This window comes from Talpa occidentalis, unplaced genomic scaffold, assembly GCF_014898055.3.
Source record: "Talpa occidentalis isolate TD23 unplaced genomic scaffold, MPIMG_talOcc4v2.1 talOcc4.10, whole genome shotgun sequence".
Classification (NCBI taxonomy): domain Eukaryota; kingdom Metazoa; phylum Chordata; class Mammalia; order Eulipotyphla; family Talpidae; genus Talpa; species Talpa occidentalis.
The window spans coordinates 6,964,226-6,989,342 of NW_023600993.1; the positions used below are offsets into that span (position 1 = coordinate 6,964,226).

Genomic DNA, 25,117 nt, shown 5'->3' on the forward strand with positions numbered 1-25,117 from the left:
CTCTTTCCTGCCTCTTCTCTGCCTCTGCTTCTCCTGGTGAGTATCTCAATACCCAGCCTCTACCCACAACAACACAGCTTACAACAATGTAACAACTGCAGGTGCCCCATCAGGCAGGGCAATCCTAATGGTGGGAGGCAGAATGCCTGAAAACCATTTACCCTACAGGGGGCCCCCAACTTCTAGGGGGTCCAGTAAGTGACATCTACACCGAGGTCAAAAGAAGAGTTGGAAACAGGCCAGAGAAGGTAGATGGGGTAAAGGTAGGCGAGTGTATCTATTAGCTTCTGCTGCCTGGCAAATCCCCCAAACCTCACAGCTTCAAACAGTGCTCTGTGTACTGCCGCTCTCCACCCTGTGGGCCTGCTGGTGGTTCTCCGCCGGGCTCGCCCAAGCACCCACGGGAGGGCGGGCTGGTCTGGGTGACAGGGTAACCCAGCCACGGGCCTCTCTGTGCCCAGCAGATGGGTCCGGGCTTGTTCACACGGCGATGGGGCTGGCATATCACATCTCTACCATACCCATTGGGCAAATCAAGTCACAAGGCCAATTCAGGGCTAAGGCGTGTGGAAGGAACTGCAAAGTTAGACTGCAAATGGGCACAGGCACAGGCAGGGGTGAAATAGCCGATCATTTTTGCATCCCTCTAACACACACCGGAAACACAAAGAGGAATGCCCAGCCCTTAGCCCAGCCCAAGAGCCTCAGCATGGTTGAACTGTGGGGTTTCAGAGACAAGGAGGCGCCCTTGCCCCAGGGTAATGGGGAGCATGGAAGGGGTGTGATCGCTGGTCTCACTTAGAATATTCTGGTAGCCAAGCCTCCTTCAGTCCAGACTTCTGGCACTGGCGAGTTCCCTGGAAAACATTTCCAACTAAAAAGAGACTACATAGAGAAACATGCAAGTCTGTTTCCAACCTTAAAACCCACTTCCTCCACTGCTCTTACCTCGAATCTCCTCAGACCTTATTCTGGGCCTTCACACACGTTTTCTCCAAAGTGGGACACACTCAGATATATTCTGGCTCATTCTTTTTCACTGCTGTATACTATGCCACTGTGTGGCTAAACCACATGATCTCCCCTTACTGGGCATTCAGATTGTTTTGCGTTCCTGCTAAGGATGGAGTGAGGATCCCTTATATTGTGTCTGTTTCAGCTTTATGCCCAGAGTGGAGGAGGGGGTGGGGGGGTGGCACAAATCCATCTTCAGTTGTATTAGACGTTGCTGACTTGCTTTCTAAAGTGGCTTCTGACTTTCTCTCCCAGAAGCCATGCCTTTCTTCCCATCCTGGATACCCACTATTGATGGGTGTTCTACTGGGTGTGAATAGCGCCTCATCCTTGTTTTCAACCACCTCATCATTTTTAAATGGCCAGAGAGACAGTAAGGGAATCATTTAGCCAGGCCCTGGGTGATGCACTTGGAAGTTAGTTCTACTTTTTTTTCTTTCCCAAATAATGCAGCAGTTATTTCTTTTCCAACTAATGCACTTCTAGGACAGAGAAGCTGCTGGCCCAAGGGAATACCTCTCCAAAGCAGGCTGCACCCCAGCGTACACCCCTGGCAGAGGCAGCGAGAGCCTGGATCCTTGCCAACACTTTGTCTTTAATTTGTCAATTGATGGGAAAATAGTATCTTATCATTGTTTTAATTTGAATTTCCCTGAATGCCAAGAAGGTTGAGAATATTTTCCTGTGTTTATCGACCTATCTGCTGAATTACCTATTCATATTCTTTGCCCATATTTTCCCAGTGGGCGTTTTCCTTATTTGTGGCACTTTTGCTAAGCAATTTTATTTAAAAAGTGCTCTCCCGTGACTTAAAGATGTCTGCTCCAGGCAAACCCACTTGTTGCCCTCCAGCTGCGGCTACTTGAGAAGTGAGGCCAGCAGGGGCCTGGGAAGAGGCGTGGCCCCGGGGATGATGGGATTGGAGGGCTTCACTGGCCAGCTCCACACCAGGTGTGCCCACTCCACAGTAGCACCTCCCGCCCCTGGGGGCGCAGGGCACAGAGTGTAAACAATTCAGCCATCGTCAACTCACCAGAGGCCACACAAAAGCGGGTGTCCACACGGGGGAGGCCTGCGTGGCCCAGCCCAGCCCTCCTGCCCCATCAGCACCGGAGCCTGGAAGCCAGTCGGGGGCTAATTGAGTGGGGGCGGGCGCTGTTATATAAGTCAGAGGCAGGCCTGGCAGCCACACACCTGGGGAGGGGTCGGTCGCTGCATCTGTTCCTGCGATGGCTCCCATGGCTCTCGGGAGCGTCACCTCTACCTCCTCCTCCGAGACCACCTCCTCCCTGACCTCAACCTCTGCAGCGTGTTCCTCAGGGTCAGCGGGACCTGGAAAGCCAGGTAAGCAAAGGGCGGGTTGTGAGCCCAAGCTGGGCCCCTGTGGGTCCCAAATCCTCCCTCCTCCTGCTGTCCCTCCACTCCAGCCTGGCCCCAGCACCCACCCTAGAAGCTGTTGAGGTCACATGCCCACTTGGCAGAATATCTGATGCCCAATGTATCGGGACCAGAGAGCTGAAGGCCCCAGCCAGGGTGGGGGAGTGGACAGCTGGAGCCCATTACCTGTGGGGGCTGGGCTGGCAGCAGCTGCAACTGCAGAGCAGCTAATTGGAGGGACTCGCGCCACAAGCATTTGATCCGGGGCTGTTTGCACCCACATTTTCAATCCACAAACAATGCCTTGGGGCTTCTCTGAGCATGGGGTCCACTGAGGGAAACAGACCCAGCTCATTCTCTCAAGGTGCTTGCAGGCTGATGCACGAGCCTGCCTCATTAAGAGAAGCATTTGAAAATGTGGCTTGTGCTGTCATGGGGGGAACCCAGAGGGCTGTTACCCCTCTGGGAAGTGAGGGAAGTCTTCCTGGAGGAGGTGACCCTTGAAGGATTGCTAGGATTCGCCCAGCCGAAGTGTTTTGAGTGTTTGCAGGAGCACAGGGCAGAGCTGCTCCGCTGACTTAGGAAGTCAGGGCCTGACTTGGTGCTGCTGGGGCCTAGAAGGAGGGTGAGCGCTCCCTGGATGACCAAGGGGGAGAAAGCCCCTAGGCTCTGGGCATGGCTTGGGCAAAGGCCCAGAGGTGAGAGTGCTGAGGTGGTCATTTGGGAAGTTCTGTTTTCCTCTGGCTGGGGAAAGACTTGGGGAGCAGTGGTGAGAGAGGGCAGGGCCCAGCCAGACTGGCCTTCAGGCCCAACCAGGAGGTGTGGGATGTGTGTGGAGGAAGCTGGGCCCTGTGGGTAGAGAGGAGAGGCCAGATTAGGGACACAGAGGTCTGTAGGGAGGGGAGACCCAGGAGGACCCTTGGGTTCTTGTGTGGGTGTCCGGGTAGGTGTGGGGGGAGGGCACAGCCTGGAAGAGCGCAAATGGGGGCAGGTTGGAGGAGACAAGAGTCCCACACACAGCAGGTGCCGAGTCCCTGGGGTGAGGAGCTGAGGAAAGAGGCGTGGGTGGCCCTGGGGAGACAGGAGAGATTTGAGCTGTCACCCCAGGACCAGGGACCCTGGGATTCTGCACTGGGAGGGCTCAGTCCTCCGCAGGCCCCAGCCCCATCACCCAGGTGGGAAGGCAGGCCCAGAGGAGAGACTCCTGAGGTCCCTGGGGGGCTCCCAGACTCCGGCTCCGATGATTATTCCAAAGCAATGGGCTTTCCCAGCCGGGAGGCAGCAGGTTTTGCACTGATGAGATCTCTTTCCAATCTAACTTGAGACTGGAATTTTGGGGTGGTTTTTTTCTACTTTAAAAATGTTTTAGCCAGTTGGGTCCTTTTTTGAGTCATTTTTTTAAAAAGATTTATTTATACAAGAACGGGGTACAGGCCAGATGCGCGGGAGGGGGAGAGGATTCACCAGAGACAGAGCGGGGAGCAGAACAGGCAGAAGGACCAAAGCACACTGCTGAGGGGAGCAGCGGGGAGACAGGAGAGGTCTGCGCGCCATGTGGGACCCTCACCAGCCGGCGGGGATTGAACCGGCGCTGCAGAGGCTGTGGACAGCTTCACAGCACAGCGCTCAACCCCCTGTGCCACCAGGGGAGGCCCATTTGAGTCATTTTTTTTAAATTGATGAGAAGTCAATGTTTTTAATCACCGTGTTTAAAATTTTCCCCTTTAAATCACTTTCACACGCCTCATAGTGACGAATGTCCTTGTCGTTCCCCCTCCTCGCGCCTATTCCTTGGCAACTTTTTTAAATAATAGCTTACTGAGATATGATTGCGTACACTTTCCCTGGTTAACGTGCACAAGGGCTTTTAGCAAATTCACAGTTGCGTGTGAATCTCCAGTACCGATTTGGAATCTTCCACTCACCCCGACAAGAAAACCCGCACCGTGAGCGGTCGGCCCCAGCTCCCCACACCCCCGCCCCACACCCACCGATCCACCGCCTGTGCCCGGGCTGCCCGTCGGCAACCCCGTGTCCAGGAAATGATTTCACACGCGGCCTCCGTGAGTGGCATCTTCCATGGAGCGCAGTGTTGTCCAGGAGGCCCCCCTACCCCTCCGGCCTGGCGAGATGCCGTCGATGGCCACGCTCAGCGGCACTTGGCTAACGCTTGGGGCTTTTGGAAACAAGCGCCCTGAACACTGGTATCTTGTGTGTTGGGTGCTTATGAATTCGCGTGAATTCACGCTTCTCCTGGGCTTCCACTTAGGAGATGATTCTTTTGTAACTTCCATGATGAGGACTTTCAAACCCAAGGCGACAGAATAGCACTAAGAGGTCCCCGCCCCACGCACCACCCCCAGGAGCCCGCGGCTGCTTTGTCTCATCTGCGGGGCTGTTTGGAAGCAGATGTCCTTATCATTTCACCTGTAAATGTCCAGCATTTATCTTTTTTTTAAAAAAGATTTATTTATGTATACGAGAGCCGGGGTACAAGCCAGAAGTACAGGGTGGGGGGTGTTGAGCGGATTCACCAGAGACAGAGTGGGGAGCAGAACAGGCAGACTGATTGAAATACACTGCTGAGGGGAGCAGCAGGCCAGCAGGAGAGGTGGGTAGCTCCCTGGCCGGGGATCAAACTCATGCTGCAGTGGCTGCAGACAGCTTCACAGTGCTGAGACTTAACCCCTTGCGCCACCGGAAAGGCCCCTTCAGCATTTGTCTTTAAAAGGTCAGAAGCTCTAACAAAACAATTGCAACACCATTAGCCCGCCTGAAACAGCTGACATGGCTCTGGACATCACCCAGTATTTCCCCCCCGTGCTCACGTTCTCTCATTGCTTCCTTTTCCGGTTGGATTTTTTTTGACTTTTTTTTTTTTTTAAATATGTATATTTACATCATTGTTCATCTTTGTACAATGCTTGATTTCTGTGTAATCACCATAAAATTCCCACCACTGAGTCACAGGTGAACCGTCACCACAGTCCCTTGTGCTCTTCCCAGCCCTGTTTTGATCCCTCTCCCTCCTCCCACTGGATGGCTCTGATTTACAGTCGCCTGCTAGCTTTCTCGTTATTTTTTCCTGATCTCGTGTTTGGGTTCCCTAGATTCCTTCTATAAGTGGAACCACCCAATATTTTTTTTTCTTCTGACTTACTTCACTGAGCATGATCCCTTCCAGCACCACCCATGCTGCTGTGAATGGCATGAGTTTATCTTTTTTGATTGCTGAGTAGTATTCCCTCGTGTTTATAGACCACATCTGCTTTTAGGCATTTATGTTGTTTCCATATCTTACCTATTGTATATAGCACCGCAGTAAAGATAGGGGTGCAGGTTTCCTTTCAAATCAGCATTCTTGTGTCCTTTGGGTAGATCCCTAGGAGTAGAATCGCTAGATCATACGGTGGCTCCATTTTTAGTGTTCTGAGGAGCCTCCACACGCTTCCCATGGTGGCTGGACCGGTTTGCACTCCCACCAGCGGTGCAGGAGAGTTCCTTTTTCTCCACATCCTCGCCAGCATCTGTTGTTGCCAGTTTTTTTAATAGGAGCTGTTCTCACCGGTGGGAGGTGGTATCTCATTGTGGTTTGATTTGCATTTCCCTAATTATCAGTGATGTTGAACATTTTTTCAGATGCCCGTTGGCCATTTGCATTTCTTCTTTGGAGAAGTGTCTTTTCAGCTCTTCTGCCCATTTTTGGACTGGGTTGTTTTGTTATTGTGGAGTTTTTTGTAGATCTTTGGTATCAATCCCTCATCTGGTGTGTGGTGTGCAAGTAATTTCTCCCAACCAGTGGGGTGTCTTTTTGTTCTGGTTATTGTCGCCTTTGCTGCACAGAAGCATTCTAGTTTGAGGTAGTCCCAGATGGGCATCTTCTCCTTCACTTTCTTTGTTTCTGGAGATGAGTCCTCAAAGATGTTTCTGAGGTGAATATTGTAGAGTGTTTTGTCTATGTTTTCTGTATATTTTCTGGCTTCAGGTCTTATGTTCAAGTCTTTTATCCATTTTGAGTTGGTTTTGTGCATGCTGTGAGGTCGTGCTCTAGTTTTATTTTTTGCTTGTGGTGGGCCAGTTTTCCCAGCACCATTTATTGAACAGATTGTCCTCGTTCATTGCATAGTCCAGTTGGATATTTCAAGAACGCCTGCCCCACTGCCCCCTGCTGAAAGGGCTTGCCAGGACCCCTGCTCTTGGGCCCTCTCCTCCTCCTCCTTGTTAATTTCTAGAAGTAATCAGGCTGCAGGGCAGAGAGTTCCTCATGGTCTGGGTTTGGCAGGTTTCCCCCCAGGGGCCTCCTACAGAGCCCGGGGTCCCTGTAAGCTGGATGTTACCTCCGACAACTGACCAACTGAGGTGTGCTCTTTAAAAGGATGGTGGGGTCCTCTCCCTGAGTCTCACAAGCCCCTGGAGCATGCCAGCTCCTCCCTGACACTGGGAGATGCCCTCGGGCACAGACGGACAGGGTGTGTGCGGTGCCCCAGGCCCACCCTCTGTGGGATCTGGCCCCCGGCGGGCTGGTCACAGCTTGTTTGTTGTCAATGGGGCCTGATGGTGGCCCGGGCTTGGGCTGATGCCTGATGCCACCCGCAGGCCCGAGCCACACTGGGACCCACCGGATGCGCCGCCATCCTCCTGTGCTGAGCATGGTGCTGGAGGCGCTGAAGGCGGGTGAGCAGCGCCGGGGCACCTCGGTGGCAGCCATCAAGGTTTACATCCTGCACAAGTACCCAGCTGTGGACGTCATCCGCCTCAAGTACCTGCTGAAGCAGGCCCTGGCCACGGGCCTGAACCGCGGCCTCCTCGCCAGGCCTGCCAACTCCAAGGCCAAGGGCGCCACAGGCAGCTTCAAGGTGAGGCTGGAGGGCCCAGGAGCCGTACAGGAAGGTGGCTGAGGGAAGGGGTCCTGGGGTGTCACGGAGTAGGACTCTGTGCAGGGAGTGGGGCTGTGTCTGGATAATGAGGAGCCGTGAGGGTTGGGGCGGGAGAGCAATGGCGTCAGAGCTGGGCCTCCTGCTGGCCAGGGGTCCGCGCATGCCCTGGGGTTCATACTCTTGATGGCCACGTGTGATGAGGGGACGAGTCCCCCAGATTGGGGTGGGGGAAGCTGTGAACTCTAAGCCACTGTGCAGGGGACCCAGGTGGGGGCAGGGGTGGGGGTGAGGGGCTGGAGTAGAGAGGGGGAGGTGGGAAGTGGGGGTGGGCCTTGGCCAGAGAAGGAGGGGGCGGGGGCACAAGCTCCATGGAAAGGCTGCGGACCAGCCACCTGTGCAGAGGGAGCCAGGGTCCTTTCAGCCTTGGGGCGCAGCTGCTCACCACATGTTGCCTGGCTGCTCACCTGCACAGGCGCTCGGGAGCTGGTGGGGCCCCTCCCCACAGCCTTGACCGCCTCTTCACCGGAGTCTTCCACAGGGCATCAGGGACGTGAGACCCCAGACCTTCTCCTTACCCCACCGCTCTCTCCTCAGCTGGTTCCCAAGCGCAAAAGGAAACCCCAGCCCAGGAAGACCTCCACCAAGACAGCGCCCAGAAACACGGGGGCGGCCAAAGAAAAGGCCCCCAAGAAACCCAGCAAGGCAAAGAAGGCCCCTCTCAACCTAGGCCAGGCCAACAGGGAGCCCAGGAAGCCAGGAGAGGGGAGGGCGGCTCCCCCCAAGCCAGGTGCAGCCAAGAAGAAGACCCCCAAGGAACCCAGCGAGGCAAAGAAAGACCCTCCCAACCCAGGCCCTGTGAAAAGGGGGCCCAAGAAGCCAGGAGAGGGGAGGCCGATGGCTCCCCTCAAACCAGCCAAAGGGAAGGCTCCCCCAAAAGGTGGCCAGATCAAGGACGAAGAGGCAAGACCGGGCAAGGCCAGGAAGACCCCCCAGCAGCCAGACAAGGCCACGAAGGCCCCTCCTGCTGGGAAGGCAAGGACCACGGGCAGGGACAACCAAGGTGGGCGAGTGCGGAGTTTTGGGAGCCACCGGGGTGTGAGGTGGGTGGAGGCCAGCTCGGGGGGAGGGGGGAGCTTCCTAAACCTCGTGCCCGCGAGCCCATGCTTGACTTGATCTGCTGAGAGCAGAACTCGCTGTGACCGCGGGTGGGGGCGCGGGTGAGAAAGGGCAGAATAGCCATCCTCCTGCGGGGGGTCAGGGAGGCTGGAGGAGCCGCAGCCGAGAAGGTGGCCTTTTTCTTTGCTGAGCTGCTGAGGGCCGTGTCTGCAGCGAGGGAGGCGGGAGGCAGGCCAGGAGTCTGGTCTTTATCTGGGAGACAGTAAGGCAGCGTGGAAGGACACTAAACAGGGCAGCAAGCGTCCAAGGTATTTTTTAAAATGCATCCCAGCTGCCATGTGGAAGAAGAGCTACAGACCTGAGGCCACCAGCCCCGTGAGGGGCCTTCTCCGTGGGTGGGCAGGGAGAGGGGACCCACCTGGGTGCTTTGAGGATCTAAGGTCCAGCTGGTCCCCGTCTGTCCCAGAGAGACTGTGCAGGCTCCAGTTTGCAGCCTGGGGCTTCAGAGTGAGGATTGGGGCCACTGTGGGAGGAGGCCTCCAGCGCCCCTGAATCTTGCCCTGCCCCCAGCACCTCTGAAAGATGAGCTTCCCACACGCTCCTTCCTGCCTCCTAGCAGGTGCCCAGGCCCTCAGCAAGACGGGAGCCAAGAGTCGGAGCTCAAAGCCCACAGTCGCCAAGGTGGGTGACCGGGTGGGGCTTCTGTGGTACTTCCGTGGTTGGGGCCCCCACCCTGAGCAGGACTGGGCGTCCCCGCCCACCCTGGAGGTCAGCCAGGGCAGGGGTAGCTTATTTCCCTGGGAAGCAGAGTTCATCATCCTCTCCTCCTGCCGCCCTCCAGCACCCTGAGGGCCACACCCCTCTTTACGGATAAGGGGCTGAGGTTAGAGAGGTGAGACCAGAGGGGGCCTCCACCCTGGGCTCTGGGCTCGGAGCTGCGGGCCAGCAGCTCAGCTCTGCCACCTGGTCCTGCTCTGCTTCCTCGTAGATCAAGAACGGTACCACCTCCCCCACCAAAAAGATGAGCGCCCCTAAAAAGGCCACTGCCCAGGGGGCTGGGGTGGCCCCCAAAATCAAGACTGCTGCTGCCCCTCAGGGCAGTGGGCCGCAGACGAGGCTTTCGCCCGTGGCCAGGAAGACAGTGGTCCCCAAGGGCCTGAGACGGTCTGGTGTGTCCACTAAGGCCTCATCGTCCAAAGTATCTGGCAGGAAGGCGGAAGCCAAGAGCTAGAGGCCAGGGAGGAGAGAGACTGAGCTGCTGCTGGAGTTTTTATTCCCCACAGTCATCACTCTGATTCACTGCAACCTATTTATCAATAAAAGCGCTTTTTTTTTTCCACATAAACTGGTGTGGGCGGAAGCCAAGGTCCGAGAATTTGACCCTCCAGGGTCAGGCCCCAGATCAATACTCCCACCCTGGGGGGACAGGCTGTGTGCTATGAAGGGTTGGTGCAGGGGTCCAAAGGCTTTTAGGGGCCTTTGAGGGGTCAAGGCGAGAAGCTCTCCCTGCCCCCACACAACATTTCACCCAGCCTGAGATCTGGGACTGCTTCCTGGAAGTGGTGGTGTTTGGTCTTCAAGGATGAGCGGATTTTGCTACAGCTGAGAGAAAGGCCACTGCAGGCAGAGGGAGCAGGGTGAGGGGGTGCTGGGAGGGCCAATGGAGATGGGCAGCGGTGGCTCTGAGAAGGGCAGGAAGGCGGGAGTGGGAGGCAAGAGCCTCTGTGCTGCAGGGGGCGGGATGTCGCCTTGCCCTGGAAGGTAGTGAGGAGCCAGGGTCACAGGCATGGGAGTGACCACGAGGCATGTGGTTAGCGCGAGCCTCTGACTGCAGAGAGGAGGGAGCAGAGGAGCCGCGAGGAACAGGCCGCCCTTCAACAGCTGGTGACCTAGGTGGATGCAGGCCTTCTGGGTCCAGGCATACGGGTGCTGGGCCGGGCCAGGCTCCAGAGAGCTGGCGAGTTTGGGTGCTCTTTAAGACAGGCTCTGGGGAGGCCGCCTGAGCGGGGAGCTATGTGCACAGAGGAAAGTGCCTTTCAGCCAGAGGAAGAGAGTGCACAGGCCCTGAGGTAGGACCTGACAGGCTCCGGGAGCAGCAGGGCGGGCCGTGTGGCTGGGCCTCCTGAGTGAGGGGAAAGGACAGTACTAGGAGCTGAGCTTCAGGCTACTTGACAAAGAGCCCAGATGTTTCCCCCAGGAGAGGTGGGGTCCACCTCCTGACCCTTGACTCCAGGCTCTGCGTATTTGCCTGTAGAGTTCAGCCACCATGCCATGGGGAAGCCTAAGCAGCTTGGGGGAGGACCTGGGGCACCCCAGTTTTTAGCCCGTGGAGCTCTCTGAGCAGCCAGTCCCAATTTGCCAGCCACGGGGGTCTGCCATCTTGGAACCTAGCCCTGGTAGAGCTGCCCAGCGGACAGCACAGGGACAGAGACGGGCCTCACGGCCCAGCCCTGCCCGTTACACGTTCATGAGCAGGATCCGTGGCTGCTGCTGTCTTAAGGGGTGATTTGTTGCGTGGCTGTGAACAACCCTGACACAGGCACGGGGTAGACAAGGTTGGGCCCTGAGGGGCCTGTGAGCCAGGGGAAGGATCTGCTGGCCCATGAGGGCGGCCCCGGAGGGACAGTGTGAAGCTGTGGATTCTGCATAGACGCCAAGATGGGGAGGGATTGGACATAGACAGGTGTGAATGATGAGCTCACAGTCTGTGGGCCCCTCAGATGGTGACTGCACTTCCCGGGGTGAGGACTCAGCCCGGCCAGGAAGCAGCCAGAGCTGGCCCAGATGAGGGCTGAGCCCTGAGACAGGGAGGGGCAGAGAAGGAAGGGGTGGGCTTGCAGGGAGTCTGAGAGAAGTTGGAGGAGACTTAGCAAACAGGCAGACTGGGCATAAAGGGAAACTGAGGCAGCATGGGCCGCAGACGCACCCTTCCTGGCTCTGCTCCCTCACCCCCACCGTCTCCTCCCTGAGTCCCATAGAAGCGGCTTTGTCTAACTGTGCTGACGGCTTCCCTGGGGTATCTGTAATGTGGCTGCCAGCGGGGTCTCCAGGGGCACCATGAGCAGACGGCAGGGTGGGGGGGCCTGGGCTAGCGTTTCCCGAGGAGGGGGGTCTCCGCCTGCTTCTTTCATGTGTGGCTGGGGGACTGAGGGATGCGCTCTAGGAAGGCGCTTGGCATCCTTGGGCATCTCGTTTCCCGAGCTGGGGGACAAGCACCTCTCCTCTGGCGTGAGACTGGGGCAAGTCCCCTCCCCTGCTTGAGGACCCCACACCAAAGCCCCCCACTCCTGTGGGCCTCAGACAGAGGGAAGGGACGTCCTCAGGCCATGAGCTGCCAGGCGAGAGTTGGGCGCCCCAGACGAAAAGACCGTGGGTGGTAGCAGAAGCTGGCCACCTTCTGTGCTGAGAAGTGACCCTGGAAACTAGAGATTTCCTCCCTTTGCAAATGCATTTCTAAACTTCAAGAAGGCATTGCATGTTAATCAGGCATTAAAACAGCCTGCAGAATATTTAATGACATAAAAAGATGTTACCGACATATTGTTGCTCGGGGAGGAGAGGCAGGTTCCAGAACTCTGCCTGCACCCCAGCCCTGATTTTCCTCCCAGCCCCCGGCCCCCAGCGTCCGTGGTTGGGAATGGCTGCTCGGAGCGGAGCCAAGGGTGGGCTGCGCGAGCTTTGCTTTTCTTAGTGCGTTTTGTACTTTCTGACATTTCTCCAGAAAACACACATTCATTCTAGAATCACAACCCCTCCCCCCAAAAAACTATCAAATGTGTCAATAACTTAAATTAGAAAATCTGCTGCTTAATAAAATGGAATCTGTGCTCAGAATAGAAAATTTGAAAAGATAAAAGAATATCTCTCCACCCAGAAGCCACAACAGGAAAGGGCTATTTTTAAAGCTAAAAATTGTTTACTTTTCTCACTTTTCTGTTCTCATTAATTCTAGAACTGGTGTTTGTGGGATTTTGTTTAAAATTGTCTGAATTTTTCTGTCCCGGCTCTTAATCTTGATAACTGGGAATGTGGTTAATTTTCCTTCATAAAAGGAAAAAACGAGGTGAATTGCTTCTACTTTGGAGGTGATTCTCTGTCGACCTTTCTAGGCGTGGGGTTTGGGGATAAGCCTCCCCCAGCTTGCGCCCAGAGCCAGCCGGGTCTCTGGTATTTGCCCATCGCCAGCCAGGGTAACCACCCTCAGGGCCGTGGCGAGGGACAGCCTCCCCTCCTGGGACCAGGCCAGGGTTTTTCTGGCCTGGAAAACAGTCCTGTTCCCCTCACTGAAAAATGGGGTTAACGATAGTCACCCAGACTGGTGAGAAATTCAGGGTGTGTATGTAAACATCATCTTTCTCCAGGGTAGCCACCTTTGACCCGCCCCCTGCATTTGTGGGGCTGCCACGGAGACGCTGGTTACGGGAAGCAAGGACCCAGGGGAGCAGACCCGGGAATGACCGGCCCCCACAAGCAGGTATGTGTCCCCGATGTATCTCTGCTCCCTGGCTGGGCCTGGGGGTGTCCCGCAACCACCTGAGTCCAGTTTCTGCATCTGTGAAATGGGGACATTCTGCGCGCCTCAGGGGCTATAAGGCAGCGCCCGCCCAGGGGTCAGAGGCCGCAGCAGCTGCGCCAACTTCCTGGAAGGCCGGGGTGGGGGCCCAGCACCCAGGGAAGTGGCCGTGGGCGGACCGAGCCCAGCGGGCAGCGTTACCCGAGCGCCTGCAATCCGAGCGCCTTCTCGGAAGCTGAGTCACATCTGCCTGAACCTCACGAGGGATGTGGCCTGGCCGAGGCCGGCGTCCGAGCCAGGCCCCCTCCCTGCTGGCCACCTCAGGATAAAGGCTGAGCTCACAGCAGGTTTTCCCATCAGGCTTTTATTATAAAGAAAGTTCCAGAGAGTCCCGGCCACCCGCCTCCAGCCCAGCCCCCATGAGCTCTGGGCCAGTCCCAGCGCTGGCTGGGTTTGCTTTGGGGGTCCCCCGGGTCAGCCACAGGGGGTCGCTTCTGAGGGGACAGGATGCGCGGTTTTCTCGGGGCGTCGAGGGGGACCTCCGCCAGGGCCTCTGGAACAGTCATTTCCAGTGTTGCACGGGGCGCCCCTGGGGACCCTCCCAGGGTCCTCTGCACAAGCGGCAGCTATTCACAGTTGGCGAGTGGTAAGTTTTTTAATATATAAAAGCTTTTTTTAAAAAACAAAACAAAACAAAAAGTGGTGCTATCTTTAGAAACACTTCCAGCAAGATCAAGTAGCCCAGCTACAGCCTTGGTGCAACTCGGCGCCTGGCCCCCAGGCCGGGCTCCCGCACCTGCCCCTCCGGCCGCCCTCCCCGCGGTGGGGCCGCCCTTCCCGGGCCAGTGGGCGCTGCCCACCCTCCGTGGCTGCTCGAGCAACCCAACTCTGCACTGCCTGGGCCAGGGTCCTCCGGGGAGGGGAGGTGGAGACAGCAGTGTGGTGGTGGCAGCAGGGGCCGTGGAGGCGGGTGCGAGGGGGCCTCCCTCCGCCAGGTGGGATGAGGTAGTGTTTCCGGCTGCGGCCTCTTCCAAGGTGGCTCTTAGCGCTGGGCCGTGGGCAGGGCTCTCGGCCGCTGGCCGCCGCGGAGGGAGCGGGGGCGCCGTCCAGGCTGTGCTGGGCCGACAGCGGGAGCCTCACCAGGCCTAGCTCTGGCAGTCAAGCCCGGGGACAGGCAGGGGGGGACAGAGGTGCCCGAGGGGCCAGGGCTGGGGTTCCTGGTTGGTGTCTCCCCCCGTGCCACATCCCTTGGGCTCAGGCCTCGCTATAGCACTCGTAGATGTTGTCCTCCATCAGGGCCACCACCTGCTCGAACTTGTGCTGCAGCTGGGTCCTCTGGGCCGTGGGGTTTGCCTCCAGGGCAGCCATGATCTGCAACAGGAAGCAGAGGGGCAGCTGGGCCACCGCCGGGGTCTGGGCCCCAGGGGTCCTGCCGCAGTGGGGGGAGGGGAGCTCACTGCCTCGGTCGCCACGGGCACCTGGCCCTGGGCTTTCCTGACGAGAGTGGAGGTGGGTGCTCACCTGCCGGCGATACCTCTTGGCGTATTTGTAAATGGCTGCCATGGCCACGTTGGTGTTGAACTCATTCTGGTATTTCTATGAGGGGAGAGAAGGCAGGTGGTCAGTCCAGCCTGGCCTGGCCCAGCACTCGGACCCCCCCCACCGGTCAGCCCTGGAGGTGCCCGTACCCGGGACTCCTCGGCCAGGTGCGCGTTCATCTCCTGCTCGCTGAGCGGCGTCATGTCGTGGATCTGCTTGTAGTAGCGCTGCACGATCTTGCGGTACTCGGGGATCTCCTTGGCGTACAGGAGCTTGTTGGTGGGCGAGTCCTGGACAGAGGAGAGAGGGGTCGTGCCGGGCGGGCACCGGGTAGGCCATCCTGACAACCCGCTGCTGATCCCCCAGGCCGCCAGCGCCCCCCCCACCACGGGAACCCGCCCTGCTCTCTGCGGGATGTCGGGTGCCGCCCCGAGTGGGACCTACTTCTTTTCAGGGGAAAAGTGCACGGGCCTCATGCCAGCTCTTTGTTCTGTTTACATCCTCCCTTAGGGCGCTGGGCCTCGGGGCTAAGATTTCTGGAAGCCTGACTGCTGGCTCAGTGGAATATTTCCCACCGCGTTTCCAACACCCGAAAGTGAAACGTGCCAAGTCTGCCCGTTCTTTATCACGGGCATCCTGCTTGCCCAGATAGTGTGAGGAGCGACGCCTCTGCCTACCTCTCGTCACCTGCTCTGGCAGCGGGAGCTGGAGGCAGGGCCGCGCCGTGCCATCCTGCGGGGCCATGGGCTTCCCACACCCCGCCCTGCCCTGCCCGCCGCCCAGAACGCCGCTCTCTCCTCCCCCACCCCCACGCCAGCTGGGCCCTCTTCCCACACACACAGGCCTCGGGGCCTCCCTCCTCTGCGTGTCTCCCAGGCCCTGGTCAGCCGTCCCCAGGGGAACGTCCCTCAGGCCATCAGGCTGCGCTCGGCCTGGCTGGCTGACACTGGCTCCGGGGGGCTCTAGGGCCTCAGGGCGGGAGCCAGGGCCCAGCACGCCTGGGTGGGGGCAGCTGGTCCCATCCCGATTTCGGTTCCCCTCCCAGATCGCCCTCCGTCCTGCAGGGGCAGCCGACCTTGCCCAGCTGGAGGTCAGAGATGGAGCAGGCGTCGATGAAGGCCTGGGCGATGACCGAGAGGCAGGCGTCGATGTGGTCTGTCTTTTCAATGTCGAAGACAAACTGGGGGTTTTTCAGGATGTTCACCCAAAACCGGAGAGGAAGGCTGGGGAGGAGGCGACAGAGGGTCACCACCCAGAGGAGGCGGTCACGGAGGCCTGGGCACAGCGCTCCCTGTACCTCAAGGCCATGGAGTCTGGGAACCCAGGTTTGCGCAACCACAGTGGGGCTGATGACCATCCCTGGCTGGGCCGCAGAGGGGTCGGGAGCTGGTTTTGTGCAGGGAGCAGGGCAGGGCCGGAGGCTGAGGCAGGAGCTGCAGGGCCTGGCTGGGCCTGGAGGGCCTGAGCCGCCCTCTGTGCCAGCCCCCATCCCCCCTGCAGCGCTTCCCTGCTCTCACGCAGGAACCTCAAGCCGGTCCTGTTTCTCATTAGCCCCCCACCCTGCCTGGCATCCCAGGGCCCCGCCTCCAGGCCTCCCTCACACGCAAGGCAGCAGGAAGTCCACCATTAGTCGGGGCCACTGAGCAGCCAGGAAGGGCTGTGGGGTGGGGGTGGGGGGGCGCGGCTGGAGCCTTGGCCTCGGCCTTGGCCTCAGGAGGCAGAAAGGGCTGGTAAGGGGCCACCCAGTGACTCGGCAGCCCAGGGTGAGTGACCCGCCCCACCCCACCCCAGAAGTCTGGGAAGCCCCTGCAGTTGCACAGAAACTTCTGGGCCTGTGGCATTTCCTCAGCAAGTCAGGCTGAGATTTTCACCAACTTCTTGTTGGGGTCTGTGACCCCACAAGCTAAACTGTGCCTCGGAGGAAGGCCACCTACAGGGGTCGGCTCTACCGCCACAGGCTGCTGGTCTGGGCAGGCGCTGCTCCCTGAGCCTCAGTGTGCTCGTCAGTCCCGTGGAGCTGCTGGGCCCCCAGAGAGGGTGGGGGGAACAATGGTCAGGGCGAGACGTAGGTGGGGCCCGTGCTGCCTGCCCACAGCGGGGAAGTGGCAGAGGGGGGTGGGCACGGCCTCGGGCTGAGGGCAGCGCTGAGCCCCACACCACTGCCGCCCCCAGTGGTACAGTGATGCGCCCCGGCCCCCACCTATTGGTCTTCCAGATGTGCAGGGTGTCGGGGTCCGAGATCCCCCTCTTCTCAGCCTGCTCCTCCAAGAAGTCGAAGAAGTACTTGACGGCCAGCGGGGGCTTGTCCTCACGGATGCTTAGAATGGCCTTAAACAGGTCATCCAGAAACTTCTGCAGTGTGCCCTGGGGAGGTGCAGGGGGACCACTGTCAGCCCAGGACAGCGAGGGCAGGTTGGGGGGCACCGCCAGCAGCTTAGGAGGGGCTGCAGCATTTAGGCTGGGGTGGAATCAGATGGTCACCTCAGTTTTCTCAGCTGTGAAGCGGGTTAGTGAAACCCTCCAAGGAGCAGGAGCTCAGCAGGATAGGGGTGTGGGCACCAGGGTGCCAATCCGCCCACTGGGCCACATGATTTTGGGGAACCTCAGCCCCCTCTGATCTCTGCTGCCCTCCACTGCATCAGCTGACCTAGATGCTGTCTGCATGTGTGGCTGTGGGCAACCCCTCTTCAGATGGCATCCAAAGCCCTCAGCCCCTCGGCACACCGCCAGGTGTGTGCAGCTCCCCGAAGGAGCGGTGGAGGCCGGGCCCACCTTGGTGGACAGCAGGCGGGTCAGGTAGATCTCTGGGAGCACCTTCTTGCGGTGACTCTGCCGGTGGGACTTCTTGGGCTCTGCCAGCTCGTCCGTAGGCAGCACCTGGGATGGAGGGCGGTGGTCAGTGCGGCCCAGGCACCAGACTCGGCACCCCACGGGAGGTCCAGGCCTGTGCCCAGCACTGGCTCTGGTGCACCAAGGGTGAAGCTCCCCGCTGATTCCAGGGCCCATCTCCACCCCCTCACCCCCTCACTCCAGCCTTTCCCAGGGTCTGGGAGCATGCTCCCCAGAGGCCCAGGCTGGGAGGAAGCCAGGTACACACCCAGGGAGGCGGGCGCCCCCGACCAGAGGCTGGGCACTCACCAAATGGAAATACTTCTCGGTGTCCAAGTCTTTCACTGTGAGAGGAAAACACAATAAATAAATAAGAGGGAGAGGAGGGGAGAGCAGCAGAAATGGAGGCATCCTAGGAAACTCGAGGAGAGAGAGAGACAGAGAAAGAAATGAGGGCGGTCTGAGAAGACAGAATGAGGCAGACAGTGAGTGACGGGAAGCGGGGGGCGGAGATCCCCAAGGTGGGCAGGGGCTGCTGCCTTCACACTCCACCCCCTGCCCAGAATTGCAGATCCCAAATTTGAGATCCTGCTTCTGCCCTCAGAAAGGGCACCCTGAGCCACAGAGGACTCCAGGCCTGGCCTCCCGTGTTAGGCCTGGATGGGGGAGGAGCCATGTCTGAGAACGTGGATGGCAGCGCTTGAGGTAGGAACACAGCATGAGGCCCACCCGGGCAAACCAGCCTCCCCTCTGGCCTGGTAGCTGCCTGAACTTCTTGGAACCACATCTGGCTCTCCTGGGGCCTCTCTGGCTGGGCTGCCCCTAGGAAAATAGCTTGAGGGGGCCTGGTTGCAGGCCCTGCCAAGAAGTTCTGGGGCAGGGGGCCTGGCCTGGATCCCACCCCCACGAAGGGGCCACAGCTTGACCTAGCTGGGCCTCTTGGAGCTTCAGTTTTCCCACTGGAGCAGCTCAGAAGGGGCCCAGCCTAGACACCCTCTGCCAGCACTACCTCTGCCCAGCGTGTTGTCCTTCTTGTCTGTGAGGCTCATGGCCAGGGAGGCACCTTCGGGGATCTGCCGGGGAAAGGTCAAAGTCAGGAGTCAGAGGTCAGAGAGGTGGGAGTGGGGTTGGGCGGACTGAGGGCCTACCTTGTAGTGAGCCAGTGTGTTGAGCTTCTTGCGACCGTCCTCTACCACTGAGGTGTCGTCCAGGTCCCTAAGGATGTAGCTCTGTGTGCTGGAAGCGAACCACTCTGGGGGCAGGGGGCAGACATCAGGGTTAGGCCAGGAAAGGCCTGTGATCATAGAATGTATGACCTCAGCTTCTTGGCCTAACCAGGACTCCTATGCATCCTTCAAAACCCACTCCAGGGCCTCCCTGGTGGTGCAGACGGTTGAGTGGAGTACTGTGAGTCTGTCCGCAGCCTCTGCAGCACCGGTTCGATCCCCGTTGGCCTCAGAGCAACCCACATGGCGAGCAGACCTCAAATGTCTCGCCCACTGCTCCCCTCAGCAGCGTATTTTGTCAGTCTGCCTGTTCTGTTTCCCGCTCTGTCTCTGGTGAATCCTCTCACCCTCCCGCACATCTGGCCTGTACCCCAGTTTTGTATAAATAAATCTTTTTAAAAAAATGACTTCATTTTAAAAAAAAAAAAAAAAAAAAAACTCCAAAGTCCCCCCCTTGGGGCAGCCTTTCCTAAATGCTCCATGTTGTTTCTGCGGCCTGCTCACTTTGCAGGGCCCCTCTCCCTCCTGGCTGCGGGGCAGCCTGTCTGATCATCTGTTTCCCCAGGGCTACAGTTAATGCACATTTGCTGAGAGAAAGGAGTTTCTGGCCCCCACTAAAGCAGCCCCTGCCCACCGAGATCGACGTCCTCTGCACGCGGCCACTGTGAGTAGGGCACGTTCTTGCAGAAAGCTTCCAGGATCTTCTCCTTCACCTGCGTCAGCGTGTCGGTGTCCATGGCCCGCACGCTCAGTGAGTCCATGCCGCAGCCCTGGAAGGACACGTTCAGGTTCTGCAGGAGAGAGGGGGCAGGTGAGCTGGTCTTCACATCACTACCCTGGGTCCAGGAGGGGCAGGGCCTGGAGGGCTAGAGCTGGGAGCCAGGAGCCAGGACGTCACTGCCCGCCGCCCGGCTCACCCGGGGCTTGGCCTCGATGTTCTCCCGCAGCAGCCACTCCTCGTTGAGCGTGTAGCGGGCCTTGCCTGTGATGGCGTCGATGGAGCCCTTGTTGATCTGCTGCTTGATGGCGCACAGGAGCAGGAAGAATGGCTCCCCAACGGTTTCCTGGGTAAGCATGGCCCTGTCAGGCTGAGGCCCAGCTCCTCCAGGGCCCCCTGCAGATTCCAGCCCCTCAGCCATTGTCCTGCGTGGCCCCTGCCTGGAGCACCTTTCCTGCCCCTGGACCAGCACCTCCAAGGCTGCCTGCTGCTCCCCCTCTCGGAGCCTGATCACCACCATCGCCCCCTCCCTCCAGGGTGTCCACAGATTCCAAGCTTGAACACCAGCCCCAGGCAGGCACATTCATCACCCCAGCAAACTTCTGGGCACCAGGTATCAGTATCGGCCTCGCTACCGAGGCTCAGAGATGCGGGCAAGCGCCCTGTCCAGGGTCACCCAGCGGGAAGGGGCAGAGCTGGACTTGAACCCTGGGTGGGCTGACTCCGCAGCCTGTGACTCTGCTAAGCCTCCCGGGGTGAGTTCAGGTGGAACCAGAACACAGACTTGGCCTCGAATAACCCAAATCGCAGTCTGGTGAGAATGGAGTCGGGGGCCTCAAACACGCCTGACCTTGGCCGTCTCCCTGTTTCATAAAGGGATGAAGCTGGAGAAGGGACTCAGCCCCTTGAGCTGATACGGTCATTGTCTAGCAGGTGGCCCAGCTGTAAAAATGGTGAGTTGATTTAGAGAAAGACTAAGAACGTAATTATCCGGGAGATTTGGCAGACTACGAAGACCGCATGCCAGTTCTTCCTAAGCTGCTAACGCCCCATTTTCTGGAGGAGAAACAGAGGTAACAAGGGGAAGGCCTGGCTAAGGTCCCAGAGGCCTGGGACTAGGGTCCAGAGTGCACCATGGCCGCTGTGGGCTGGCCTTGCCCAACGGCCAGGATGGGGCACCAGGTGCCACGATGACCCTTCCCCAGCCCAGCTGCCTCCATGCCACCCCTGCTCCCCTCTCTTAGCAGGGCCTAGGGGCTCCTCTGGGCTACTGGACTCTCAGGAGCCCTGGGCCATTTGACATAAGCCCAACCAAGGCCCAGTGACTTGTCCAGGGTCACACAGGTGGTTTGTACCAAAGACGAGATTAAACCCGGGACATCTGGGTCCTGCTCCAGCCCGCCTTCTCCCATGACCCCCAGATGGCTCCCGGGCCTCTGCCTCCCAGGGAGCTGGACGGAGGGACACGCTGGGGCTGAGCAAGCCCCACTCTGCAGGGAAGTCCTAGCACGGTCCTTTAGGCAGGCTGCACGAGGGGCCTCTCCAGCCGCCTCCCATCAGAAAGGCCCAAGGGAGCCCCTTAGCTCCCCCCGAGGGCATCTCTCCTCCAGCCTCTGCCTGTGCTGAACCAAGGCCAGGAGCACCCACCGCACCCGCCCCACCTGCTCTTCCCCGGGCTCAGGGCCACCTGCCCAGGAAACCATCTTGAAGCCCCAAGCAGGGCCGGAGTGCTCAGGGCTGAGCTCCGCCGTGAGGCACTTATTGTTGTATTTTAATTTTGGTGTCCACTTCTGTCTCCTCTGGGGTCTGATTTCTCTCCCACCCAGAACAGGCGCCCAGAGGCACACCAGGGGGTGTGAGGACTGAGAGGAGATGCTGACGTGGCCGCTGCTCTGCCCCTGCTTGCTCCGAGGCCTTCCTGAGCCTCAGTTTCCCGGCCCCTCCTTCCACATGTCACGGAGGCGGCGCTGACCCCTCCCGGCAGAGCTGGCACGGCTGGGGGCTCACCCGCAGGCAGCTGTACATGCAGATGGACATCCAGTTGGTGAGCATCTTCTCCACCACCGACTCCGTGCGCCGCAGCATGAGCTTGGGGTTCTTGGCGGCCGAGGCGTCGATGAGGTCCACCAGCAGCTCCTTCATGATGCCCGTGTAGTACTCCAGCTTGCCGTGGAGCGCGATGGTCAGCAGGGAGGCCAGGCTGCACCTGCAGGGGGGCACGGGGGTCAGCATCCACCACGCCTTGCAGGTCTGGGACCATGAGATGGCGCCGGGCCCCCCATCCCAGCCGTGCCTGTGCAGTGGGTGTGGCTGAGATCTCCCGGGAAGGGCCACCTTCTCTAGCACCTCCCCAGAGGGGAGGAACGGGGGTCTCGGAGCCTGATGCTGGGGGAACCGGCTGTCCAAAGGGCGGCAGATGTGCCCCGGCGGGCCCGCCCTGCAGCGCAGCTGACCTGTCCCGCACAGCGAAGTCCTTCTGCTGCTCCAGCGCGTGCACGAAGATGATGAGGAAGTGCTTGTTGTTGAGCAGCGAGGAGAACAGGCTGATCCCCTCTTCCATGTTGGGCCGGCAGCTCTCAGGGATCTGCAGAAGCAGCAGGTGGTGAGGCCACAGGGCCCGGTGCCTCCGTCAGCTTGAATGCCAGGCTGGAGGCCGCCGCCGGCTCAGTGAGTTGGAAAGGGGCCACCTGGGTGGGGACCCTCTCATCTCCAATCTCTAAGCAGCAGGTGGTGTGGGGTGTCCGATCCTCTCCCCTCGCGACCTCTCCTGAAGGCCAGCACTCAGGACGCCCTGACTGCCGGAGCCTCCTGATGGCCGACCCCACGCTTGGGATCAAAGGATCAGATGAGCTGAAGATTGGTGTGGGGGTGCCCGAGGCAGCCGTGTGTGTGCGTGCCACGCGCGTGTGAGTTGGGGGTACTCACCTTCCACTCTCCCAGCAATGGGTGGGTCTCCTGCACTGGGGAGCTGCCCTGGGAGTTGAGGGTCTGGGAGGGCAGCACGTAGCGCTCTTCGTAGAGGGAGGAGCACTGTGGAGCAGACCCCATACGCTCAGCAGCTGTGGCGCCCTGACAGGCAGGCAAGAGCCGCTCAACTACCGCAAAGGGACACTTTACACAGGGAGAGGTGGGGGCCCAGTCCTGGACCCCTGGGAATCTTTAGAGTGAGGCCAGGCGGCCCCCAGGGCTTCCTACAGGAGAAGGGAGCACCGGCTAAGGAGGAAGCAAGAGCCGTTCAGTGTGGAACTGGGGAAACTGAGGCAAAGAGGCCGGCAGGGCCACGCCATGGGCCTCTGTGGGCTGCTGCATGGAACTAAAGCAAGCGTGGCCACGGGGAGGGCTCTGGCCACCGACACAGATGCCCTGAAAGGATGACGGAAGGCAGGGACAGGTGGTGGCCCCAGAGAAGCCCCAGAGGAGGTGTGGGAGCAAGGGAAGAGGGGCGTGGAAACCCACAAGGCTGGCCATGAACTGAATGTGGGGCCGAGGAGAGCCCCAGCGGCCTTGGTTCAGCCCGCAGTGAGGGAAGACGCAAGCCCAGCACCCCAGCTTCTGTATAAACAGAAGTGAGCAGAGAGGGAAAGTGGGGGAGCAGCCCCCTGGGCGGCAGGCAGGGCTAGGGCGGGTGGGTATGCAGGTTTGGCACAGCTCGAGGGGCCCTCACTGCGCGAGCCGAGGTTTCCCTCCCACATAAACGTGCCCTGGAGGTTGGCACGGCGCAGAGAGGCTGCGAAGGAGGCGCAGTGGCCGCTGACCTTGGGGAAGAAGGTGCGGGTCACGAAGTGCTTGTACTCCAGGAAGGGGATGCCCTGGCTGCGGTTCAGCTCCTTGGTCAGGTCTGTCATGTCCGTCTGCAGCTCAGCAAAGCCTGGCGGGCGCGGTGAGGGCTGTCAGCCCCTCCCAGGAGGGGAGCCGAGGCCCACAGTCCTGCAGGATCCCCACCCTGTACCTTTGCGGATTTCCTCTCGGATCTGGGACTCCATCTCCTCCATCTGCAGCAGCGTCTTCTGCCAGTAGCGCTCGGCCCGGCGGCTCTTGGTGCAGAAGACAAACAGGGCTGTGGGCAGCAAAGGCGGATCAGGCCTGGCGGAGCCTGGGCCGCGTGTTCTGGCCCTGCGTGTAGCCCGAGGCCCGGGCCTCACTATGGCACAGGGCAGGGGCAGGGCAGTCCTACCGGCCCCAGGGCCAACCTCCCAGAGAGGAGGACGGGTGGGTTTTCCTCTGAATTTTTAGCATTGTTCGCTTTTTTCTCCAGTGACCGAGTGTTATACTTGTGAATTAAGAAATTTTTCAAAGCAAATTATGCAGCAATATTAGAACTTCTTTCTGGGGTATTTTACGTATTTTATGTATTATACGTATTTTACATTTTTTATATATATTCCAGAACGTAGACACGTAGACACATGTGTTCAAAGACAAGAGCGTGGCAGCCAATAGACCAAAACATACAGCACGTGAAAGGTAGGCATTTCCTCCCTTTTCACTCCTGGTTTTCTCCCCTACCTTGAATTATTTACTTCTTTAGAAATAGCCTCCCGGACACACGGTTCACATGCCACAGTGCAGCCCCTTCAAGTGCATCAGCCGGGGCTTTTAGCCGCGCACAGAGCAAGTTCTTGCCCTGAGAAGACCCATAACCACTGGCAGTCACCTCTCCCCACCCCCAACCCTGGCAACGACTGACCTTTCTCTCTCTACGGAATTACCTGTGCTGGACATTTCATAGGAATTAAACCACATAACTGATGGGCTTCCCGGCTCCTGTCAGTCAGCAGAGACATGCTGTTTCCAAGGTATGAATCAGCACCTCGCGCCCACTCTGGGCTGAACCATTCCCCAATGCATGAGAGACCCCGTTGGTTCACCAGCTGATGGACACTGGGGTTATCCCACCTTTGGGGTATCAGGACTGGTGCTGCTGAGAACATTTGCACACGCGTTTGTGCGTGGACACAAGTCTTCGTCGCCCCGGAGGGGCAGCTGGTGACTGTCTCCCAGGGGGGAACTGTGTTCCCAAAGTACTTGCACCATTTCTCCCACCGATGAGGGCGAGGTTCTCATTTAGCTGGACAATGAGTAGCTGGCTTTTGTGGCCATTATCTTAACGACCTCCCGACACAGAGTCAGGTGTCATTTCGCGATGGGGACACCTGAGAAACGCCACATCAGAGTGACACACCCCAATTTACACATGACCACTGTGGGGGGTGTGGCCAGTCGCTGAGATGGTGTCGCATGACTGTATATAGGTTAATCTTCCCCTGACGGGCCCCCCCCCCCGCGAGGACCTTCAGTGGCTCCCTACTGACGGGCGAACAAGGTTCCAAACGCTGCCTAGCGCCAGCACAACCCACAACCCACAACCTCAGCGTCTCCCAGCCCCTGCGCTGCAGCCGGACGCCTCACCCCACCTCTGGGTGGCTAAGCTATTTCCACCACCAAGTCTTTGTTCCAGCTGTACCCTCAGCCCATCTGCTGGTCTTCGGGAGGGGGCAAGGTGGCGCTCGCCCGCCCCCCAGGCTCCTTACCGACCACCGAGAGCAGCAGCAGGACGCTGCAGATGACGATGGACACGATGATGGCGGTCTCGCTGCCCCCCAGCTGCAGCGTGGCGATGGTCTGGTTGAAGTTCCCCACCTGGACCTGTGCAGAGGGGAGGGGCTGAGCGTCCCTGACTTCTGCCTTGGCTCTGCTCCTCATTAGCTGTGTGGCGATGGGCAAGAGACCTGACCTCTCTGAGCCTCAGACGCCACGGCTACCTCCTGAGGATGCCGTGAGAACTATGATAACTGAGACGTGCTTGTCGAGCCCAGAGCCCTGGGCCAGGCACAGGGGACACCGGGGCTGTGATGATGATGACAGCCGGGGAGGAGCCACCAGAGCCAGGGCGAGGCGGTTCACAGGG

General features: G+C 59.1%; 2 protein-coding genes across 5 annotated transcripts in view; one reads left to right on the forward strand and one right to left on the reverse strand.

Moving 5' to 3' along the window:
• Window positions 1-2,097: 2,097 nt before the first annotated feature.
• On the forward strand, window positions 2,098-19,296 carry LOC119255813 (histone H1.8). 4 transcript variants are annotated; one of them, XR_008553314.1, is made up of 6 exons: window positions 2,098-2,358; window positions 6,988-7,247; window positions 7,863-8,328; window positions 9,001-9,065; window positions 12,746-12,858; window positions 19,057-19,296. XR_008553314.1 is itself a non-coding variant. In XM_054699035.1 (5 exons), exons 1-5 carry the CDS (start codon window positions 2,244-2,246, stop codon window positions 9,613-9,615), a joined length of 1,149 nt encoding a protein of 382 aa, XP_054555010.1. In that variant the 5' UTR covers window positions 2,098-2,243; the 3' UTR covers window positions 9,616-9,712. The 4 variants fall into 4 exon arrangements, 2 of the variants coding, with proteins under 2 accessions (XP_054555010.1, XP_037379205.2); XR_008553313.1 differs by lacking the exon at window positions 19,057-19,296 and adding an exon at window positions 14,947-15,167; XM_054699035.1 differs by lacking the exons at window positions 12,746-12,858; window positions 19,057-19,296 and adding an exon at window positions 9,373-9,712.
• Window positions 13,247-25,117, reverse strand: part of PLXND1 (plexin D1) — a 42,660-nt gene continuing 30,789 nt past the window's right edge. Inside the window, exons 20-36 of the mRNA XM_037523296.2 lie at window positions 24,741-24,855; window positions 23,159-23,266; window positions 22,965-23,077; window positions 22,135-22,239; window positions 21,663-21,793; window positions 21,217-21,415; window positions 19,409-19,555; window positions 19,126-19,282; window positions 18,414-18,517; window positions 18,275-18,338; window positions 17,575-17,609; window positions 17,209-17,313; window positions 16,637-16,800; window positions 15,512-15,659; window positions 14,586-14,726; window positions 14,419-14,493; window positions 13,247-14,268 (exon numbers count right to left, since the gene is read on the reverse strand). Coding sequence (XP_037379193.1) covers window positions 14,152-14,268; window positions 14,419-14,493; window positions 14,586-14,726; window positions 15,512-15,659; window positions 16,637-16,800; window positions 17,209-17,313; window positions 17,575-17,609; window positions 18,275-18,338; window positions 18,414-18,517; window positions 19,126-19,282; window positions 19,409-19,555; window positions 21,217-21,415; window positions 21,663-21,793; window positions 22,135-22,239; window positions 22,965-23,077; window positions 23,159-23,266; window positions 24,741-24,855 — 2,028 coding nt within the window. The 3' untranslated portion in view covers window positions 13,247-14,151. The remainder of the gene's footprint in view (window positions 14,269-14,418; window positions 14,494-14,585; window positions 14,727-15,511; window positions 15,660-16,636; window positions 16,801-17,208; window positions 17,314-17,574; window positions 17,610-18,274; window positions 18,339-18,413; window positions 18,518-19,125; window positions 19,283-19,408; window positions 19,556-21,216; window positions 21,416-21,662; window positions 21,794-22,134; window positions 22,240-22,964; window positions 23,078-23,158; window positions 23,267-24,740; window positions 24,856-25,117) is intronic.

Excerpts from the sequence above, each read along its gene's own strand:
- LOC119255813 (XM_054699035.1), top strand. The coding sequence starts at position 2,244 with ATGGCTCCCATGGCTCTCGGGAGCGTCACCTCTACCTCCTCCTCCGAG. Across the intron at positions 8,329-9,000 it reads CACGGGCAGGGACAACCAAG|CAGGTGCCCAGGCCCTCAGC; the intron begins GTGGGCGAGTGC and ends CCTGCCTCCTAG. Across the intron at positions 9,066-9,372 it reads CAAAGCCCACAGTCGCCAAG|ATCAAGAACGGTACCACCTC; the intron begins GTGGGTGACCGG and ends GCTTCCTCGTAG.